The 19,721-nt window shown below is 36.8% G+C and overlaps 1 protein-coding gene across 13 annotated transcripts in view; it reads left to right on the top strand.

The window, feature by feature from the left end:
• Window positions 1-17,620, top strand: part of PLCB4 (phospholipase C beta 4) — a 200,677-nt gene extending 183,057 nt beyond the window's left edge. For all 13 annotated transcript variants that reach the window (XM_040551655.1, XM_040551652.1, XM_040551647.1 and 10 more), the window contains 6 exons: window positions 5,318-5,493; window positions 9,854-9,955; window positions 11,621-11,678; window positions 12,088-12,174; window positions 14,257-14,293; window positions 17,065-17,620. In XM_040551655.1, coding sequence (XP_040407589.1) covers window positions 5,318-5,493; window positions 9,854-9,955; window positions 11,621-11,678; window positions 12,088-12,174; window positions 14,257-14,293; window positions 17,065-17,153 — 549 coding nt within the window. In that variant the 3' untranslated portion in view covers window positions 17,154-17,620. The remainder of the gene's footprint in view (window positions 1-5,317; window positions 5,494-9,853; window positions 9,956-11,620; window positions 11,679-12,087; window positions 12,175-14,256; window positions 14,294-17,064) is intronic.
• Window positions 17,621-19,721: the final 2,101 nt, after the last annotated feature.

Genomic DNA, 19,721 nt, shown 5'->3' with positions numbered 1-19,721 from the left:
TTTCTCCAAGGTGCTGGAGAATAGAAGTGCTCAGAGGCCAAACCTCAGTTCGTTTGAAAAAGCTGTTTTCAAGTTGTGATTCATCGTTCATGTTGAGTTGCATAGAGCTGTTTCCTCTGTAACTCTATACTATCACTATGCTCACTGACTGCATATTTTCTTTGGAAGTTTTACCTACCACTTGTTGACATGCATTCAAGTTTCTAAAAGATATTCAAACTAGAAGGTGGCAGGTATATTAGAAGACACACCCATGTACAAAATGGTCTGAAGAAAGAAGTGTGCAGGAGACTGAACACAGTAAGTAAGCAGGAGTGTTAATGTAAAAGCTGAAACCCATGAAATGAATCAGACGAGCATAGATAATACAAACAAAAGCAGCCACATCTTTGAGACTAGAGAATTAAGGTTATTTTCATCTTTTCTTCTCCTAATTTTATTCTTTGGTATTATTTCATGTGGAGAAGATCCTGGTCTTCTAAACAAGGATTGTTTCTTGTTGTTGCCTCTTCAGCCAAAGATTTAGGAGAACCACCAGGAAAAAAATATCTGGTGTGTCTTTCTCATCTTCCTATCTCCTTCTCCTATGATAAGCCCAGAATTGGTTTCTTAATTAAAGCAGATTTGTTGACAACTTTAAAAAGATAATTCATTTATTTCTTAGTGAAAAAACTCTCTGAGGAGCACTAGGTCCCTATCATCCAGACGTGAGCTCCAAAACTCATTTTAAGTTATATTGTGTAGAAAATTCTTTGCTGTGATCTCAGCTTGTGTCATTGGCAGTCTGGAGTTAAGATATCTGATTTGTATACGAGGACCGTCCAAGTGTTCATTAATCTTCCAGACCTGATAAATGTGACTCATGTTTCCCCTTTCCACAAATATATGCAATTTCTGAGCTCTGTTCCTTTTAAAATCCTGCTTTCAAAACAGTTCGTTTAAATTATAATCCGTATCTGGAAAAAAGGTTGATGTTTTCCACTCCCATGTCAGGTTTTAGGATGACATTTTCCAAAGAGAGTTAAATCTAAGCTCCTTTGAAATGCCAAGCCTCTCTCTCTATGTTGGAAAATTTCTGAAGAATTCCTCTGTAAGATATCTACTTCTGTGGTTTGCTCTAGGTCAGTGATTTTCAATATCTTGCTTGCTGTGGTTCCATCAAAATTTTCCACATTATATACCAATTTCAGTATTCTCACACATTTCTTTGTTTCAATTACTCTGTGTGGGCCCTTGAATTATTCCCAGAGGTTGTTCACAGTGTTAGAAGCAATAAGTTAGAAAACAGTGCTCAAGACCATAGGGAAATTATCTTTTATCATAGATGAACGTAGGTGCACTATTAGATGAAATTCTGAGATGCTGAATGCATTACACTGATATACTGGCAGTTTGATTAATTAACAGTTGTTCAGCATTTCTCAGTATTTGGCCCACTAATATGAAATTGGATGGTACCATAATTCAGCTTTAATTACAGCTCATGTCCTTCAATGTAGCTCTGTGTCAATGTGCATGCACACTTTTAGCACCAAAGTGCCTTTTCATCTACAAAAGTCTTCTTGTCATGAGGAAACGTCCAGCCCAATTTGGCATAAAATATTTAAATTAGATCTGAATGTCCCAATGTGTAGTTCACACAGTTACCATAGCAGACGCAAATTACTCTCCTGCATTAGAAAAGTAGGTCCCAGCATCACACAGGCAGAGGATGAAAAGAAGTAAAACGAAAGATTACTTCAAAGATTATTCCTGCTTGAACTTAGTGACTAAACAAACATCTTGCATATATCCTACGCAAAAGAAAGTTCCTTATCAAGATATTAATTAGTCTCTTAGGCACAGTGTAGGAACAGATGAAAGGACAGGATTACAAACACAGTTTGTAGAGCAGAGAAGAGTGAAGTTAGCTAATGGTTATTTTTTTTATCTTTTTGGTAAGCAACACTACCTTAATAGTGGAAAGTAGGACAAGAACGCAGCCCAATTGAAATAGTCATTTTAACTGCAATGCTAATAAATTGGAAGAAAGCAAGGATGTATATTGAATTTATTACATCTAAACTTTGAAGTGTACCACAGATCTGTAGCAAAATTGGATTTCAGATGATTTAATAGTCTTGAGTTCTAAGGTCATCTGAATCTGAGTCAAATTGAGTATTTCAAATTTTGTAACTGTTGTTCGGCAAATCCCTTGCATCCTACTCATCAAGTTATATCTTGCCGTTCCTGAAATAAGACTTCTAGCTTGCAGGATATTTAAAAAAAAAAAAAAAAAGAAAGAAAGAAATCTTCCTTTTCTTTCCCACCCCAAGAGAAAAACTCGTCTTACAAGAAGCCATACCTGCCACTTAGATTACATGCTGATTTTTAAATTAGTAGCACATAGTAGCATTTCTGTCCATGAACAGAAGCAATTTTCTATTCTTATTATCTGTATGTTCAGATTAAATACTTAAGAGTACTGCCATGCTTAAGTCTCCTTGGGGGTTTCTTCTTTGCTATCAGTGTACCTGAGATGCAGGATTTCTGCCTTAGAGTTCTTCTGTAGTGTATATATCAACCATTTTAAAACTGTGATCACATTAAACATTTGTAATGGGCACTTGATTCTTTCCTTCTCTGTATTTATTTGGGCTTTGTAGAAGCTCTTTGCACTTAAGTCACAGAATATTTGCTTTCACCAAGGTTTCCACTATTTATGCATTTATATGTTTCATTGTTTTATTGAGTCACAATTCTTTTTTATGCGAAGTTTGTTTGCTTTTCCTGTACAAGGTGAAGACACTTTAAATAAAAGCAAACTCTTTTATTTACTTGGACGCATGCCTGTCCTTCTGGGTCAATGTAGAACAGCCTTACTGTGACTAGGAATCAGATCTCATATGTTAATATCCCCTGCACTTTCTGGGAATTTAAAGTAGTCTGAAACCCAGTCCCAAGTGACTGACTGTATGGAAGAGTTGCACAGCAGCAAGTGAGGGAGAAGATTACCCAGACAGCTCTCTCACAGCGCCTGCTACAGTTTTATTGACCTTTGAAAGGGGACAGAGGCTAGTCAGGGTATTCTCTATAGGAAGGTAATTTGAGTCACAAATCTTTGTAGCAAACCATGTGTTGGCTGCTGTGCCAAGGTATATGGTACGTGATTTGCTGCTGGCTCTGCTTGTATCATGGGTCTCATAATTACATTATTCTTTTCTAAACATTAATACTTTTTAACATTGTGACAATAGAAGTTTTCTGAGTGCATGGTCCATTTTCTGCAATTACACTTAGTTACTAAGGACTTTGGATCTACCTGAATCTTTTTTCTCCAAATTATGGATGAAGCTGAATCCATCTGGAGACTCATGCTGAAAGTAAATAAAAAAAAAAGAATGGATTTTCCCAAAAACTTCATCAATGGCTAACGTTTAGCTCCACTGAACAAGACTCCAGGTCTCCCTGGGGGTAAGCCAAATGATCAGTATTGAGAGGAAATTCATAACCGAAGTGTCTAGTTGCATGAGGCCCTATAAATATTACAGGGACATCTCCAGAGAGTGTTTAATCTGTAGGTGTGATGAATCCTGCTATGAATCTGTCCCACTTGCCTCATCACCATTACAAGGAGCTTAGACTAAACTTGGTCCTAACCTAAGTGCCATAGTAAGTGCTAGAGGTGAGTTGGCGTGCCTGCCCCTTAACCTTTCAGAAACTCCATCTGAAAAATAAGTGCTTTTTCCTTACCAACTTCCAAGCATTTGTTTTGACCCATTTTAAAACCAAATCTTTATGTTTTTTTCTGGCTCCAAAGGCAGTACTGCCTTAGGAACTTCTTATTAAAGCTATTACTCCCACTAACAGCTCCACATCCTTCAGTGCTCATATCACTTCACAGGTTCTGTTTTAGTAGTATGCTTACCCACATGCACAAAATTAAGTACGACTCGTTTCTCTGGAGGCACATTCACACTTAAATATCCTCTTGAATTAAGCCTATTTTGGTCTTACAATGTCCTCCCTCAAAGTGCTTTTTTTTTTTTTTTTTGTTTATGACAGCTGCAGAAAATTACAGGTAGCTCACCTGCAGCTGCTTCTGCTTCACATCCTATCCGTTTTGATATGAAACACCTGTTTAACTGTAGTTAAATGTAGGTCTGTTTTTCATGTAGTGGTAGTCACCCAGATCTGTTAGAAAATTACTTGCTCTTTTTTGTTATTATGAATCCAGCTTTATTACACATGTCCTTTGTGTAGGGTGGCCTTCAGAGGAGCCTCTGCAGGGCAGAATGGGGACTGGGTCTTTTCAAGCCCCCTCTTTCACCATCACCAGTGTGTGTAGGAAGATCAGCTCTGCATTATGCAGAGCTTCTGTGGGCCCACTCTTGAAATACTGGCATCAATCACACACTTCTTGAGCAAGATGGTGGCAATTTTTGATTCAAAGAGTAATGTTTAGCTTTGATAGAAGACAACCCAAATGCGATTAGTTACTATAGCAGAACTTGAAATGAGTACCTGAAAATAGGTTTATTTTTCGTGAGGCACATTTTGTATACCACTTATGGAAAAGTGGGATAGCTTGTCAAAATACACAAAGCTGATTATTAAAGGATAATAAAATATATCTTTCTATTAGCTTCTTTTCTAAATCATTGAATGTAATATACTATTATAATAACAACTCTAGTGATTTAGACTTCTTCAAATTGTGTCTTGGGAACTTTCCAAAACTTTAATCTCTTTTTTCTTGTGAGTCTTGGGAGATAAGCAAAAGAAGAATGCTTGTCAGATTCCCTGCTGACTTAACGAATATAAAACAAAAATACGTAACCTATCCTAAGATTCAGGTTGTATTAAATACAGGATGTCTCTGTAAACTAACTGTTTTTAAAGCCGTCTCACAAAATCAAAGACTGTATTTAAGCCCTCAGAGAAGTCCCGCTCACTAGGTTTTTCCATTGTTACTTTCAATATTCTTAATATCTTTTTTTCCTTGCAACCAGGAATATGGAAGCATTTTATAATGAACTTGGTGTTAGAGAAGGTTTTAAAATAATGTTAGTACAGTCAAAAGCATAAATGCAGTCAATTCATTCAGGGCACTTTAGGTGTTAGGGGTGGCTTTATATTTGTTTTTATAACACCCTGTAGTGTCCTCAGTGGCTTCATTACTCTGAAGCAATTTCACTTGTGTAACTTCGTTTTCACAGTTTAGCTGCATTCTTTCTAATCTTTTTTTTATGATTGTCTCTACATCATCTTCAGCAGCAGTAATAGTTGGTCTTATAGCCTGAGAACCACTGGCAAAGTTGCTGTTCCTTCTCTACAGGTCAAAGAGATTGTGGCACAACACACTAAAGAGTGGTCTGAGATGATCAATACACACAGTGCTGAAGAGCAAGAAATCCGTGATTTACACTTGAACCAACAGTGTGAACTACTGAAGAAACTGCTGATTAATGCTCATGAACAACAAACCCAGCAGCTAAAATTTTCACATGACAGGTGAGCAGGGCAGTGCTACTTGATGACGAGGGCTTGGCTGGTGTCTGTTTTGTAGAATGCTCTAGTTTCTTGTGCTGATAGCTCCTGTACTGCTGTCAAAGGTACTGGACTGCATGCATGGTAGAAGTGAATTAAGTTACCAGGCAAGGAATAGAGAGGTGCAGGAATGGGCTTCTTGGCAGATTAAGTTGCAGGAACTTCATTAAAGGCAGCGGATGCGATGAAGTGGTGGTAGTTCACATCAGCTGTGGATGTGTCTGGACTTTACCCAGAAAAACTGAGAAAGATCAAATATGGAAATGTTCTTTAAATTGCTAGCACTTGTGGGTACATGTATTTATAACGTTGTTGATTATAAGAAAGATCCACAAAACATAAGATCATAAAAAGAATGGATAATGAGGTAAGCTGTGTTAGACTAATATCTTCATACAATATACCGCCATAATCACTGGGAACGCAGAAGATACTGCATGACACTACTGTCACATTCCTTGTATGATTAACTGTCCTGCACATTTGAAGTTTGAAGAAATTAAATACAAATAGTATCCGGACTGTTAAAAAATGGAAGTAAGGAGAGGAATCATTTTCCTCTGCTATGATCTAATATGTGAATCAGCCTTAAAAGTACATGAATGCAATATGTGTTTACATATATACATATTCATATGTAATTGTCTACAGCATCTTTCACATCAAAACCATAGGGAAAAAGGAATAAATAAATCACATTTAACGAAGGAATTTAAATTATTTTTTAAAAAAATTCTGAGTGAAAAAAGCAGCTTATCTTTGCATCAGAGAACACATGCTGGGACCTGCAAGCTTTCCATCCAACAGAGAATTGTCCCAGCAAAAGGCTTTTAGTGAGCTCATGTTTATGTTAATCTCTGTGTTAACCCATGTATTCAAGCTGTCGTTCAATACATACCCCATCAAAACTAAAGTCAGAAAATTGTTAAATTATAATACAAATGCTTTGTTCAAAAGACACTAGCCAGAGGAAGGTGCAGTCCTTAGCATTGTGTCTCTGAATCTTACTGGGCTGCATCATCCAGCCCAGAGAAATCATATCTCTTTGGTTTTGAGAGTCCTGTTTTCTGTCCTGTTTGAAATTCACTCCAGCACTTAGAAGATATTCTACTGATGTATACCCTGCTTGTGGAACAGGATATTTTTGTCCTCATCTTTTTGAAATTAAGTTTTTGTTAGTTTTCCGTACATGCTCTCTTGGGTTTAGAATTTCTGCATCTCTGTGTTGGCCCTGTATAATTTATTGTAAATGAATATATGAATATATATTCTTAGTAATGGATTTTTCTCTCTTCATAGCAATCACTTATGTGTAAGTCCACATATTGTTCTATTTTTAGAGCTCCTAAGAACCAGACCTCAAAATTTACATCCTGATAAATGCTGAGAACTTTTTTTCTCAGCTGTCCCAGGAGTAACAACCTTCAAAATTTGTTTTGCTTTATTCATGGCAATTAGTGTTTCTGCTTATTCAGGAGCTTGTATGTAATCCCCAAATGTGCAGACCGGGAACTTTCCTGTTTAAAACAAATGTAGGAGTGTGTCTACATCTATGAATATTTCAGAAGAATTTGGAATGGGAAATTTGAAATGTGAATAATAATGCCCCCAAAGAAATTTTACACTTAATCATTTGTGAACTATTTCAGAGAATGCATTGTATGTGGGAACACATACACATTTATATGTATAGGTGCATGTAATAACCAAGAGACAGCTCAGGTAACCATAGGAAAAGAGGGATCTATCTGAGAGCGGTGTGGGAGGTGAACCATACTCTCAGCATGCTGTTATTGCTGCTTCCCTTCTCTGTGAGCTGAAGTAATCAGTTAGCTATCACAACAGAGGACACAAAGCTGGTAGAAAAGATCAGTAATCTAAAATGATAGTTATCTGCTGCAGGGTAGATTGTTTCCCTTCATGTGCAGTGGGAAAAGCAATTACAGTTTATGCTTTGAGCTCATTTAAAAACAAAGCAGAAGACAGCAAATACTACTAAAAATCTGAAGCTTATTGAACTCTAGGGATGCCATCCCCCCTACCTACCATGAATGGGTTAGCTTTACTGACTGTGATGTAGTGAGCTTGCAGCATTTCAGAAATTGAGGACTTGAAGCTCATATCTGCAAGCATTTTGTATTTAAATAACATGAGAGAGAAAGGAAAAATGTTTCTTTCTTTTTTTTTCTTTTTTTTTTTGTAATACAAAAGGAGTTTTCTAGATACTCAAACAAGACTGGTGATATAACATTAATGCTCTTTAATGTAATCTAAATATATGTATTAATTCCCAGGATAGATTCACGTGTTTAAACTCACATATCCTTTCAGAAGACATTTGTACAAATTTCAGAGTTACAATCAGTATGATACAGTAGGAACCCAACAGTTAAATTTTGTAGTCACATATGGTGTTTTTTCAGAATCCCTTTTTCCTTTGCCATCCCGGCTTATCTACTTTTTGCAGTTAACTTGTACTATAGGTATACCCATCACCTCTGAGCAGGAGGGAGTTCTTTAATCGTGGCATACGGGCTGAACTTTGGGATTTCACGTGAAGCCCCAGGTCAGGCAGTTAGGCAGTGAACTGATGCTAGAACTTTGGCCCTGTCTTTGGGAAATGCTATTTTAGAAACAAGAAGTGGTCCCTACAAGCGCTTGTTGGTGATTTTAAAAGGACGATGAGATTTTTCATGTCTTCTATTAAAAATATCTTCTATTTCCTGCAAGTGGTGAAAACCAAAAACACCCAGGAAGACCATTAGCAGTGCAACTGAGAGCTAAATCATAGCTGCCAGAACAGAGAAACAGTTGCACATGGATAGGTGTTGGCTCTTCTAGCCATATCTGTGGCCAAAGCCTCATTTTAAGTCATCAGTGATGCACAGTAGTCCTCTAATCCTCTTAACTGCTTTCACTCTGAAATTATATCTGATGCAAATAGATTAAGTCAGTATGAACACCCACACTTAACATTTTTCATATCCCTGTGCACAGGAATTTAAAAAAAAATTATTTCAGTACTGCTCTTAAGGTAGTGTTCTTGAAAATTACTTTAAACTGAATATAGAAAATAAAAGCTTTTATTTGGAGAAGGGACAATTGGAATGAAATGTGCTCTCAAAAGAACATTTTTTAGAGCTCTGTCTCATTTTTACTGCTTTTAAGTCTGTATTCAGGAAATGTTTCTTATGAATTCTTAGAGGAAAAAAAGAGTGCTGCATTTTTTTAAAAAAGTTTCAATGTATGAAAAATGTAAGTTATGGAACAAAGTTTACTCATGCTACTTAATCATCAATGTCTTCTAGAGATTAAAGAGTGCCTCAAAAATTGTGTCAACATTTCATTAAATTAAGCTCTCTGTTCTGTGCCACTCTTCTCCTGTGCATACTTAAAATTTGGGGTTAATAAGTACAATAATTAATCAGTGTTCTACTCTAAGATATGTCCAGAAAAAGAGACTGAGGCACTGCCTTGGCTTGCAACAGGTAACTTTTACATGCTTATGCACTGCTGGGGACTTCACAATTACTATTGCCAGTTATTCACTGTCTAATTTCCATATATAATTCCTGTTCAAATAAGCACTTAAGATCAGGAGCTGCCAGAGCTGGAATACTAAGCAGGCAGAAAGTAAGAGAAAGCCTTCAGGGAAGGCCTTTCTGGAGCTCGGCTGGCTTACCAAGGCTGAGCCAAATTCTGTTCACTCACAGTTCATAAGCCGTTTCTGAAAGTCAGCATCTGTGCTGTTAGTCCCAACAATGAATCATAACTCCTGTTAAAGCTACACAGTTTCACAGAAAAGACTGCAGGGTTCTCTGGGCCAGAAGGAGAAAACAAGCACAGGTTTGGCCATGGTCTAAAACATAGGGCTTTTTGCAGTCCCAAAGTAGAAGTCTTGAAAGGAAGGCTGTCAGCTCATACAACCCTAGAAGTACTACTACTATTTGTATTGCAGCCATATTCAGAGTGCAGGATATGTAATAGGTAAGTTGCATTTTCTACATAGCTGACAGTAGCTCATGTTCAGACAACTTTATCCTAGGGAGAAAAGACTATTTTCCACCCTTTAAAAACATTCAAAGTGTAAAATGCATAAAGCTTCTCTTTCCAATTATGTTCTCTAGGACAAATGAAGATTTCTGAATGCTTGCTCAAATTGTATAAAGTCTACCTAAAGGAAGGCAATTTTGTTATAGTCTGGTCTTTCCTCTTCCCTAATACTTCAAGGACAAAATAAGCTACAATGCAGAGTAATACCAGGAAACCAACTTCATCAGCAATTGCATTTTGTATATTCATGATTTTATTTGATTTTGCCTAGGGAAAGCAAGGAGATGCGTGCCAACCAGGCTAAAATATCTATGGAGAACAGCAAAGCCATAAGCCAAGACAAATCTATCAAAAACAAAGCAGAAAGAGAGAGGTAAGTACCAGAGCTTCCTTTCTGAGAAGAGAAGAACATTATCAAAAGCTGGCAAGTGAACTCACAGATTAATTCTGTTAAAACCATGCTTTTATGTAGGGAAACAATGTCTAATGATTGTGCTGAATACTTTTAAATGACCATTTTAAGAAAGGTGTTACTTTTCTCGTGTTTATTCTTTTAATAAACGTGATGCCCTTCTCAGGGAAACAAAAATGTCCTGAACTTTATACTTACTATCTGTGAGTGACTGGTGTAAGCCTAAGAGTTGTAATGACTGTACTTAGGAGTGCAGTATACTTTTTTGCTCTTGTTTTTTTTTTTTTTTAAATGACATTAGGGTTGTTCTGAAAAGGGAGTCTGAGGTTTGGTGCTAGGTGGACTTAGAATAACTTAAGAGGTAGCATCACTAAAAACACAGGAGGTGGTGCCAGTGAATGCTTTTCTCCATCTTCTACTGATAACGCAGAAGAGAGATGGAACAGAAGACAGGTGTGCTAAAAGCGATGATAATGAATGGAGAGGGTGATGAAAGATAGGAGTGAAGAAGCTGGAGGTGTACTGTTGAACAGCACGTGTATTGCCTCTGGTCCTGAACAGAACCACAGCTCTCTCCGTTATTATGTGCTGGTATTAGGAACCTGGCCAGCATCTAAGCTCAGCGAACCAAGGGCACAACTACACTTCTAAAAGTGGGTTATTCAAAGCATGTTTGGGGAAGACAGCCACAATTGACTTGAGAGACTTGCCAGTACCAGCTACTGAGACTTTTTTGGAAGATTGATTTGTATTATATCTATTTTAAGTTTCTTCTTTACGTTTCCAAATAAGTAGATAGAAGCAGAATGTACATGATGATGTCTCATAAGCCTTCAAGGTTTCCCCTTCACTTTGGGCTTGCCATCTGGCTCATTCTTTCCTCTTTACTTTTTCTCCTTGATACTGGGCTGTGTTGGCCAAAAGGCTTGAACCTGTTCCTACTGAATTAAGCCTCTTAAGTGTTACAAATTCCTAGCTCATCAGAAAGATGAGTTGTCAGAGGCCTTTGTAACTGTATGCTTAGTTTATGTAAGACCTCCAGTAACAACTTGAAAATAAATCTCTTCTGATATTTGAATGCAGTCTGAATGCAGTTCCACTTTTCAGGCTTTGAGGTTAGGCTGATTCAGTTCTTTGAACTATTTCTGGTATATTTCATGACATGAATCCTAAGAAGAGAGTCTTATGATTATGTCTCTTACATTAGTATTGTATATTTACCTTTGTATAAATAATATCTTTAAGAACCTTAAAGCATTGGTAAACCATAACTTTACATATGATGATCAGATGTTTTTTCCATTGCCACTGCTAGAGATGTAGCACTCTGTAATCAATTTATTTTGATGAATGGAGAGTGAAATGAAGAATACACAGATGAATTAAACAGTTTTTTAAGTTCTCTTCACCACTCCTGAGTAAGGCAAAAAGTCAAAACTTCATTGGAAACAATAAAGTGTAATAACTAGAAGACTGTTCAGCTTGCCATTAGTGCCATATGTGACAAATAATCAAAAATTAAAATACAATTTACAAGTTTGTGGTTCTCTCTGCTGGTACCTTTGAGTTTCTTTTTTTTTTTTTTTTCTAACAAGTCTTCATGGACAATGTTTGTATTTTTTTTAGACGAGTCAGAGAACTGAACAGCAGCAACACAAAAAAGTTCCTCGAAGAGAGAAAAAGGGTAACTATAACCTTGACTATTTCTGGATATTCATTTTCATTTCTGTGTTGAGAATACAGCTCTAGTAAAAAAAAAAAAAAAATAAATGAATGATTGTCCTTGCTTTGTTCCACTTGCTTGTAGTATAAAGATCTAACATCTATATAAGAGGAAACTTTAAAACAACAAAGTTAAGGTTGATGTGTCTCTGTTAGACTTCTATGTAGTATATATATTATATGCAATATGTATAAATATATTATTGTTATATTAATAGCTCTTCTTAAGACTCTTCTTAAGACAGGGCCTCCTGTGATGTTTTGTACTATCCAAAGGAGGCAACACAGTATATATATATTTCAATTAAGTTTTTGTTTTGTGTTTCAATAATGCATTATATTTCTCTCCCAATATTTTCTCTTGCTTACAGCTTGCAATGAAGCAGTCAAAGGAAATGGATCAGTTGAAAAAAGTTCAACTTGAGCATTTAGAAGTCTTAGAGAAGCAGAATGAGCAGGTATTTTTTAAAAATGCTTAAAATAAAAGCAGACTAGTAAGAATGGTAACCAGAATCAGGCTGAACAGAATGCTTCTAAATATAAATCATTACCAAACTGGGGAAAATGAGCTTGTTCATGGTCACTCAAGTACTTGGGGGAGTTAAAATGAATGATATAGAACTCGGTTTGTTTCAGATGTGAAAGCTTAACTGTTTAGTCAGTCTGTCCTTTTAGCAGCTCAGCCACTTTGGTACTCGTTAGCTAGATATGACAGTAATAAAAAGCCCAGCATACAAATTTTAATTACTCCACAAAACTACCTCAAGAAAATCTGTTTCTGTTGCTTTTGAACTTATATTTCTAGTGCTGTCTGGGAAATAGAGGTAAAGCATGTGCACAGAGCATCTCTGAACTCCAAGAGCCACTTTAGTTTGGACTGAACAATAGAGGAGTATAGTAGCACGGGGAGTTTAATCTGTGCTAATACACCCTTTCCTAATTAAAATACCTTTTAGTTTCTGCTAGTTTATAATCATTATTTTTTTTTAATTTGAAAAAGCTACTTGGCAAAGCAAGGAAAATTCTAATCTTAATTCTGGTAGAAGCAGTACTGTTCTGAGCAGTTCCCTTGCTGAAAGGTTGAGCCAGTAGAGCTGTAATATGCATGAACTTGCAGTAATGCACTTACACAAGTGTAAACTGCAAGGGGGATATACCCAGCAGTTCAGTAAGATGAGAGAGAAAGGATGTGTTTAATACCTGTTGCTTTCAAGGGTTATGCACTTAATTCTTTGTTATTAAATTTTCTGAACTTAAACTCTCTGGCAGACACTATACTATGAATTAAAGTAATCTTGCAGAGGGGGAGGGAAGAGTATGTCCAAATCAAGTGTTTCCAGTATCACAAGAGTCCCAAAAGCTGTGTGTGACTGGGTTAACTTCTGGGGTGATGACAGCAAGTAGGGTCACAGGCAGCTGCTACTACTGAACCCCGGCCACTGTGGCTCTGCCTTCTGATTGCTCCACCTTCCTTCTGGACAGCAAGCAAAACTTCCAGTCTGTCCCCTGCCAGAGTTTCTGTAGATGCCATCTCTGACATACAACACGAATGAATCTATTGGTCATTCTGCTCCTGAGCAATAGCTGCACACAATCAAAAGATGGGGTGGGAGGACACCTAGGGGAGGCAATTGGGGTACAGTGGACCTGTAGCGTTAACTTTAGAGAGCATCACAGAGAACTCCGTAAACTGAACTAGTTGACAAAAAAAAATGGGCTTGATCCAAAGACAGGTGTTATCAGTGGTGTCTTTCTGCTGGTGGCTTCAGAGGGTCTTAGATCCAGCGTTTAAACACATAAGGAGAGGGAATGATTACAGTTGTACTTTCAACCACAATGTGGCAAACACATCATGTATAAGGGAGATAGGCTGCTGGGAAATAATTGTGGGTCGTTAAAGGAGTCACCTCTTTCAGCAGTTAGATTCTTCCCTCACCTGGGGTTACAGCCTCCACTGCTGAGAGGCAATAACAGCCTACATGAGCTTGCTCATACTCCATTTCAGTGCAGGTCAGCCCACATCATCAGCGATGAAACAGAGGAAAATCATGCAGGTTCTGTCAGGTTATCACTTTGTGGGGGCATGTGGAGGCCTCCACCACGGGCAGTCCTTAACAGCTTTTTAACCCACTTGATTTAATCCATCAGAAAATATACTTCCACACGTGCTGTCCTGACCACTTCCTTTCAGTCCCTAAAGTGCACCAATGCAAACCCAAGGTCTGGTTTTGTTGCTATATGCATTGATGTGTGAAAGCTAATTGGATCAAAATAAAGGTGGTATTTGTTTAATGCACATTTCAAAATGTTTTTTTTTTTTTTCTGATCAAATGGGTGAAGAAACTTTTCATACAAATATAGAACGTAAAAAGTAGAAATATGGGTGGAAACAGCCTTCAATACAAGCTGTTATAATTTAAATTTTTGTTTTATGTATGTTTTCCTTGCATTAATTTTTTAGTCTCACCTCAGTTTTCATTCATTTAATTTGTTTCTCCTTGTATTACTCAATTTTGACATTATTATTTTTGTACAAACAGCTTTTGAAATCCTGTCATGCAGTGTCTCAAACACAAGGTAGGATGGACGTATAATAAGCAAACTCTTATTTCAGTGTGCTTTCCTTCTAAATTGAATCATTATCATTGGAGCCTTCCTTGTAAATGCAACCATTGGGAAGTACCATTGACATAGTGAACACAATGTTAATCTTTTTTGCACACAAGTATTTGAGCCTAACAGTATTTTGTGCTTTAGCATCTCCAATTCAGATGCATATGAACAACGATGTAAATAGGAAATATTTAGAGATTAACTTGTATTGTACATTACCTGTTGTTACTGAAAGATACATTCAGAGTTCTAAACTGTCTGCAAAAAGTGTGTATTGATTGAAGAAAACTATTTTAGTGTTAACATACATATGCTTAACTGGTAATGCTGATAGACAAAGAATATTCACATATATTAGTATGGTAATAAAATAAGAAATTCCACACTAAAAATAGCGAAGTATAAAATAGATTGCTAGAAATAGCTTTTTAGTGTTTGAAGAAGAGGGTTCCAGCACTTCAAAATTCACTTTAAAATCCAGTGCATTACAAAGTATGGTAATTATACTGTGTGGCTGTGCTGCTGTAGCTTCCTAAATAATCATTACTCACAAGAAATCTCTATTAACCCTTCTCTTTCCAAGGGAAATAGTTGTATTAGGCTTGAACATCCAGTTTTACAGTATTGCCTGACCTGAATTATCTTCTTGAATTGATAACATACTCACATATTGCACCACACTTTTGCAACATGTATTTACAGACATCTAATGAGGAAAAAAACATTCATTAGGCTAGAGAAAAAAAAAAAAAAAAGATTCTTCATTTAATATATATGGTTCTTAGCCTGTCTCAGATTTCACTGGAGAGCAAGCATCTTTTGCAAGCAGGATCCATTAACTGCCACTAACTTCACGGATTCACTGTAGCTTTAGCACTGCCTTCCAGAAAGCTCGTCATATTGTGTTTGTGTGTGCACGTCAGAGTGCACTGTCTGAACTGGCCTCAGAGTAGCAAAAATGGGCACCGTGATCCTATGCTAATGTGTTCTTTGAAACCAGGTTATCTCTAAAATAATTCCCTATGCTATACACTGGCGTGCAGAATATTTATAGGACACTATGTGCCAGCAGTTAAGTCACAACTCTAAAACGTAAAATGGATGAGTCACTAAAAAACGAACACAGAGTTTTATCTGGAATTGCACTTCACACACAGGCAAAATCCAGCCAACATTTCAGAAGAGGTTGTACATATTAATTTATTTATTATGTTTTCACATTTCCATGTTAAAATTATTTCTTCATTACTTTCAAGCTTTTAACTCATTTAAATGGAGAGCATTGATTAATTTTTAATCATATTTATGACAGTTTCTTTGCTATTATCATAATTACTTTTTTCCCCAAGATGATGATGATGATTGTGAAAGTACAGGGCTAGATTTTTCAAGAAGGCACGTATATCACATCTGTACAAACCCACGTTTACCTTGCAAAATGGATAGCTGTGCATCTCATTACTTTAGATCTACATCTGCCCATGTTCACATATATGTCTTTGCATGTCCAGAATAGGTGACTACTTAAGCAGGAGTTTGTATATCAAATTTCCCTGTCAAAGCAACATTTACAACTTTCTGAGGAAGAGTTCACATAAATCAAGTTCAGTAACCATTCTTCCCTGCCTAGCGGATACAAAGGAGGTACACTGAAGAAAGGATTAGTTTGGTTTTCCTCTTCCTAAACTTGTCCTAATCCCCAGAGGCTTGGTTGTAAAGATAGCTTGCCCTCTGGGTCAAGTTATTCAGAGTCCTTTGGGATATGGATTTAAATAACTTCACAGATTGAGAGTCGTCACAGAAAATGAAGAGATGGTGACTCCCAGTTCTTTCAAACCACAGAGTTTCAACCAAAGTACAATTTATAATCTGTAGCTGAGCCACAGGAGGAGTAAGCATGTACAAGTATGTATGTGTGATGGAGAGAAAGAGAATTTTAAAAGCTCCCTCTAAGCAGAGGATTCCCAGGCCAGATAACATTTTTATACAGTGCTTTAACTCTTCTTGCAAAGCCTGAGACATGCAGAGTTTATTGCAAGATCTGGCATAAATTCAGTGCTGTATTCTGCACAATGCAATTGGATGCAATTTCAGGTGGATTCAATGTGCGTAATCCCATGGAGGACATGTAGCAGTAGTCTAATCTTGAGGTGAAATAGTTCACATCTGTAATAATAAAAGACAAGAAAGATCTCCAGGCCAGATAAAGATTATTTTAAAAAAAAAAAAAGGCAAACTATATAACATACTGCAAGAAAGATGTTACGCTGACAGATTTTCATCATTTGTTGTCTTTATGGAAAGAAATCGGTCCAGATCATAAATTAACTCTGAACATTTCAGGAAGTAAAAAGTATATTGCAGTACTCTCACAGCAGTGATTGACCATACATTCCCAAAGACATTTCTTATCAGGAGAAACAGTTGAATCAGCATCTGAATAGTTTTCTTCCCTAAAATTAGTGCTTTTGCATTTTACTGTGCGTTTCTTCAGAAATTCAACCCATGAATCTTGGAATAAAATCAAAAATATTTTCCTAGAATTTGTAGACATAAGAATTACAGCTGATTTTGAAAACATAATGACATGGTGGGAGGGGGGAGAGACATAGTGTTATTACATGTATCTTCAGTGTGTTTTGCCTGTATTTTACCCAGATGCTATCATATAAAATGTGCATCATTCTGAACACACGATCTGATGCAGTGCTTCATGTGGTTATTTTGGATTGCAGGCAAAGGAGATGCAGCAGATGGTGAAGCTGGAAGCAGAGATGGATCGCAGGCCAGCAACAGTGGTCTAAAGCCTCAACATGTAAATTGAAGTTGGAGAACACAACATCTTTAAAATGAGAGCAAAATTCAAAATACTATTGCTGTGGTTGAAAAGTGGGCTTTTTCCTTGTTTTCTCCCCCTTTTTTTTTTCTTTTTTTTTCTTTTTGATATATAGAAAATGTAGCTATGGACCACCAAGTCTTAAGGTTTGCATTGTTTCTTTTTAACACTGAGCACTGAATTTCCTTTGTTGGATTTCCATAATAAGAATTTCTTTGGTTCAGGAAAACACTAATCAGAAGATGAAGACAGTTTTTAAATCCAGTCCTGTATTCCTTTCTGTATCTCCACAGGCAGACTGCCTGTATCAATTACACAATCAGAGCCTTGAAACACAACAGATATTTTTAACATTATCTCAAATGGCAACAAAACCATAGTCAAGTCATGTTACCTACCATTTGTGTTCTCATGTGTGATGTATTGTGTAGAAAGCCCATGCCGCCAAACCACAACACGTAACATGTCAGCTGCTCAGCACCTGCTGTCATTGAGCCCACTGAACTGGATTTTTTGCTAGGTCACTGTAATAATATTGATCCCAATCAAGTTAGTAAGGAGTAGAATTGGGGCAATTTTTAATTTATATTTCAAAGTATTTTTCGGGCAGCAGACGGTAAACAGCTGAACATTGTGTATGTTTGAAAGTACAATATGTACAAAGTCATCTGTCAAATTCATCAACTGTAACAGTAACTTCACAGGATGTTTCTGCAGTACAATGATGTAATTCACAAGCGCCATATCAACTCCATCATGTCTGAAAGAAGACGATATCCTGTGAAAGTTACTGCAATGGTTAGCATGAGGGAAATACAGTGTATTTGTGCCAAACTTGCTCAGTGCTCTAAGGGATTATGTATTAGGCACTTTAAGAAAAGTTTACATCATATATTGCTTGTACAGAAATTGCATTTTGATCCTGTTGCTGCAGATCCCGGATATTACAGTTCATTGTAACTTAAAGATTGTTTAAATGGCTTTTGGCAAAAAGTTTGTAACTGTGAAAATGTAAAAAGTATTTATACACTTCAGAATCACAACATTGTAGAAAAATTCACATACATGTTGCCACATGATAAAATTAGTAAACAGAAATGCTAAGAGTATGTTTGCATGTGATACAAATGCTAATAAGACTGTAATGCCTACTATATGACCACAGTCATTCTTTTAGCCAGTAAATCCTGAATAAATAAATGGCACAGAATATTGTTTGATTAATTGCAAAGACTTTTAGCATAACAAGGTCTCTCTATATATGTGTGTATATTAATTACGTGGGCATTCTTGATACTTCAAGTAAAAGAAAAGTACATAACTAATTTAATTTTACACAAAAGTATTTATGCAGATTTTCAGAATTTCATATCAGGAATAACCTTTTTATGTCCATTAGATACAAAAACAATTTGCTAATGTGTTAATTTGCATGTTTCCAAAGCTTGCTGTAGTTATATTGCAAAACGAAGCATGTAAGCATTCCGCTTGAAATTTGTCCATGCTGCCAGTTCAAAGATGACTGCATGGAAAAATGGTAGTTTAGAACAAATCAGATTCCTGATTTCAATGTACTAAGCACCGATTACTTTGTTGTATATGCCTGTACAAATGAATTCTACATATTCCTATAAACAAAATAAATGAAAAGAGATAATTATGTTATTGTTGGTCCTGAGATGAAACTTTCAACTTGTCTAATAAAAAACTTAAAATTCAAAACCTGTAGTGACCATAGTGGATTGTAGGGTGTTGTTGTTATTGCCTATGATTTTTTAATAAGATGTATTTCCTGTAAGACTGTGCATAGTGTAAATATATTTATATCATAGCTTATTTATTCAAATGAGTCTTATTTCTTTCAAGTGGTTGAAGAACTGTGCAGCGTTGGTCTTTGCAGTACTACAGAACAGCCTGAGTACAGTGTAGCAGCACTACATTGAGAATCCAAGAACCCGAGTACAGTGTAGCAGAGAACACAGCTGAGACAGAGGTCAGTGAAGTATTTAGGTGTTTAAGGCAGGATTTAAACAAACTTGTGATGCCAATTCAGAATTCCCATTCTGATGCACTTAACCTGTGGAGGCACCTCCAGCTCCTTATGATCTGTAATATTTTAAAGACAGGTTGTGTGCACACGCACTGAACCACCGCACTGGGAGCAGCTGTCCCTGCTCTCTGAGCTTGGCTGGTCCTCTTCCCAAGTGCTGGAGGGAGCTGGGAGCAGCAGTGTTTTCAGAGCATGCTGGAAAGGATCTGGCAGCTCAAAAAGGGTGGTGAATTTTATTTTATTTTTGTAATAAAAATATCTTCCAAAATACAGCTAGTGGAGACAGTGCTGTGAGCTGGAATTTAATACTGATGCATACTACTGTGGTTTCTCGACAGAAGAAAACGACAGACCAGGTATGGAGGGAACTGGATGGTGAACAACTGAACATTACTAGTCTTCCTAGGCTCAGTTACAGCCTAGCTGAAAATCACTGCTCTAGTTGTTAAAGAACTAACTGGAAATGGAGGACCTGGGTTCAGTTCACTTCCCTCTCTGAGGAAAAT

This window comes from Cygnus olor, chromosome 3 (assembly GCF_009769625.2).
Source record: "Cygnus olor isolate bCygOlo1 chromosome 3, bCygOlo1.pri.v2, whole genome shotgun sequence".
Taxonomy (NCBI): Eukaryota; Metazoa; Chordata; class Aves; order Anseriformes; family Anatidae; genus Cygnus; species Cygnus olor.
Note: the sequence above shows the minus strand (reverse complement) of the source record. Positions and strands in the feature narration are given on the sequence as shown.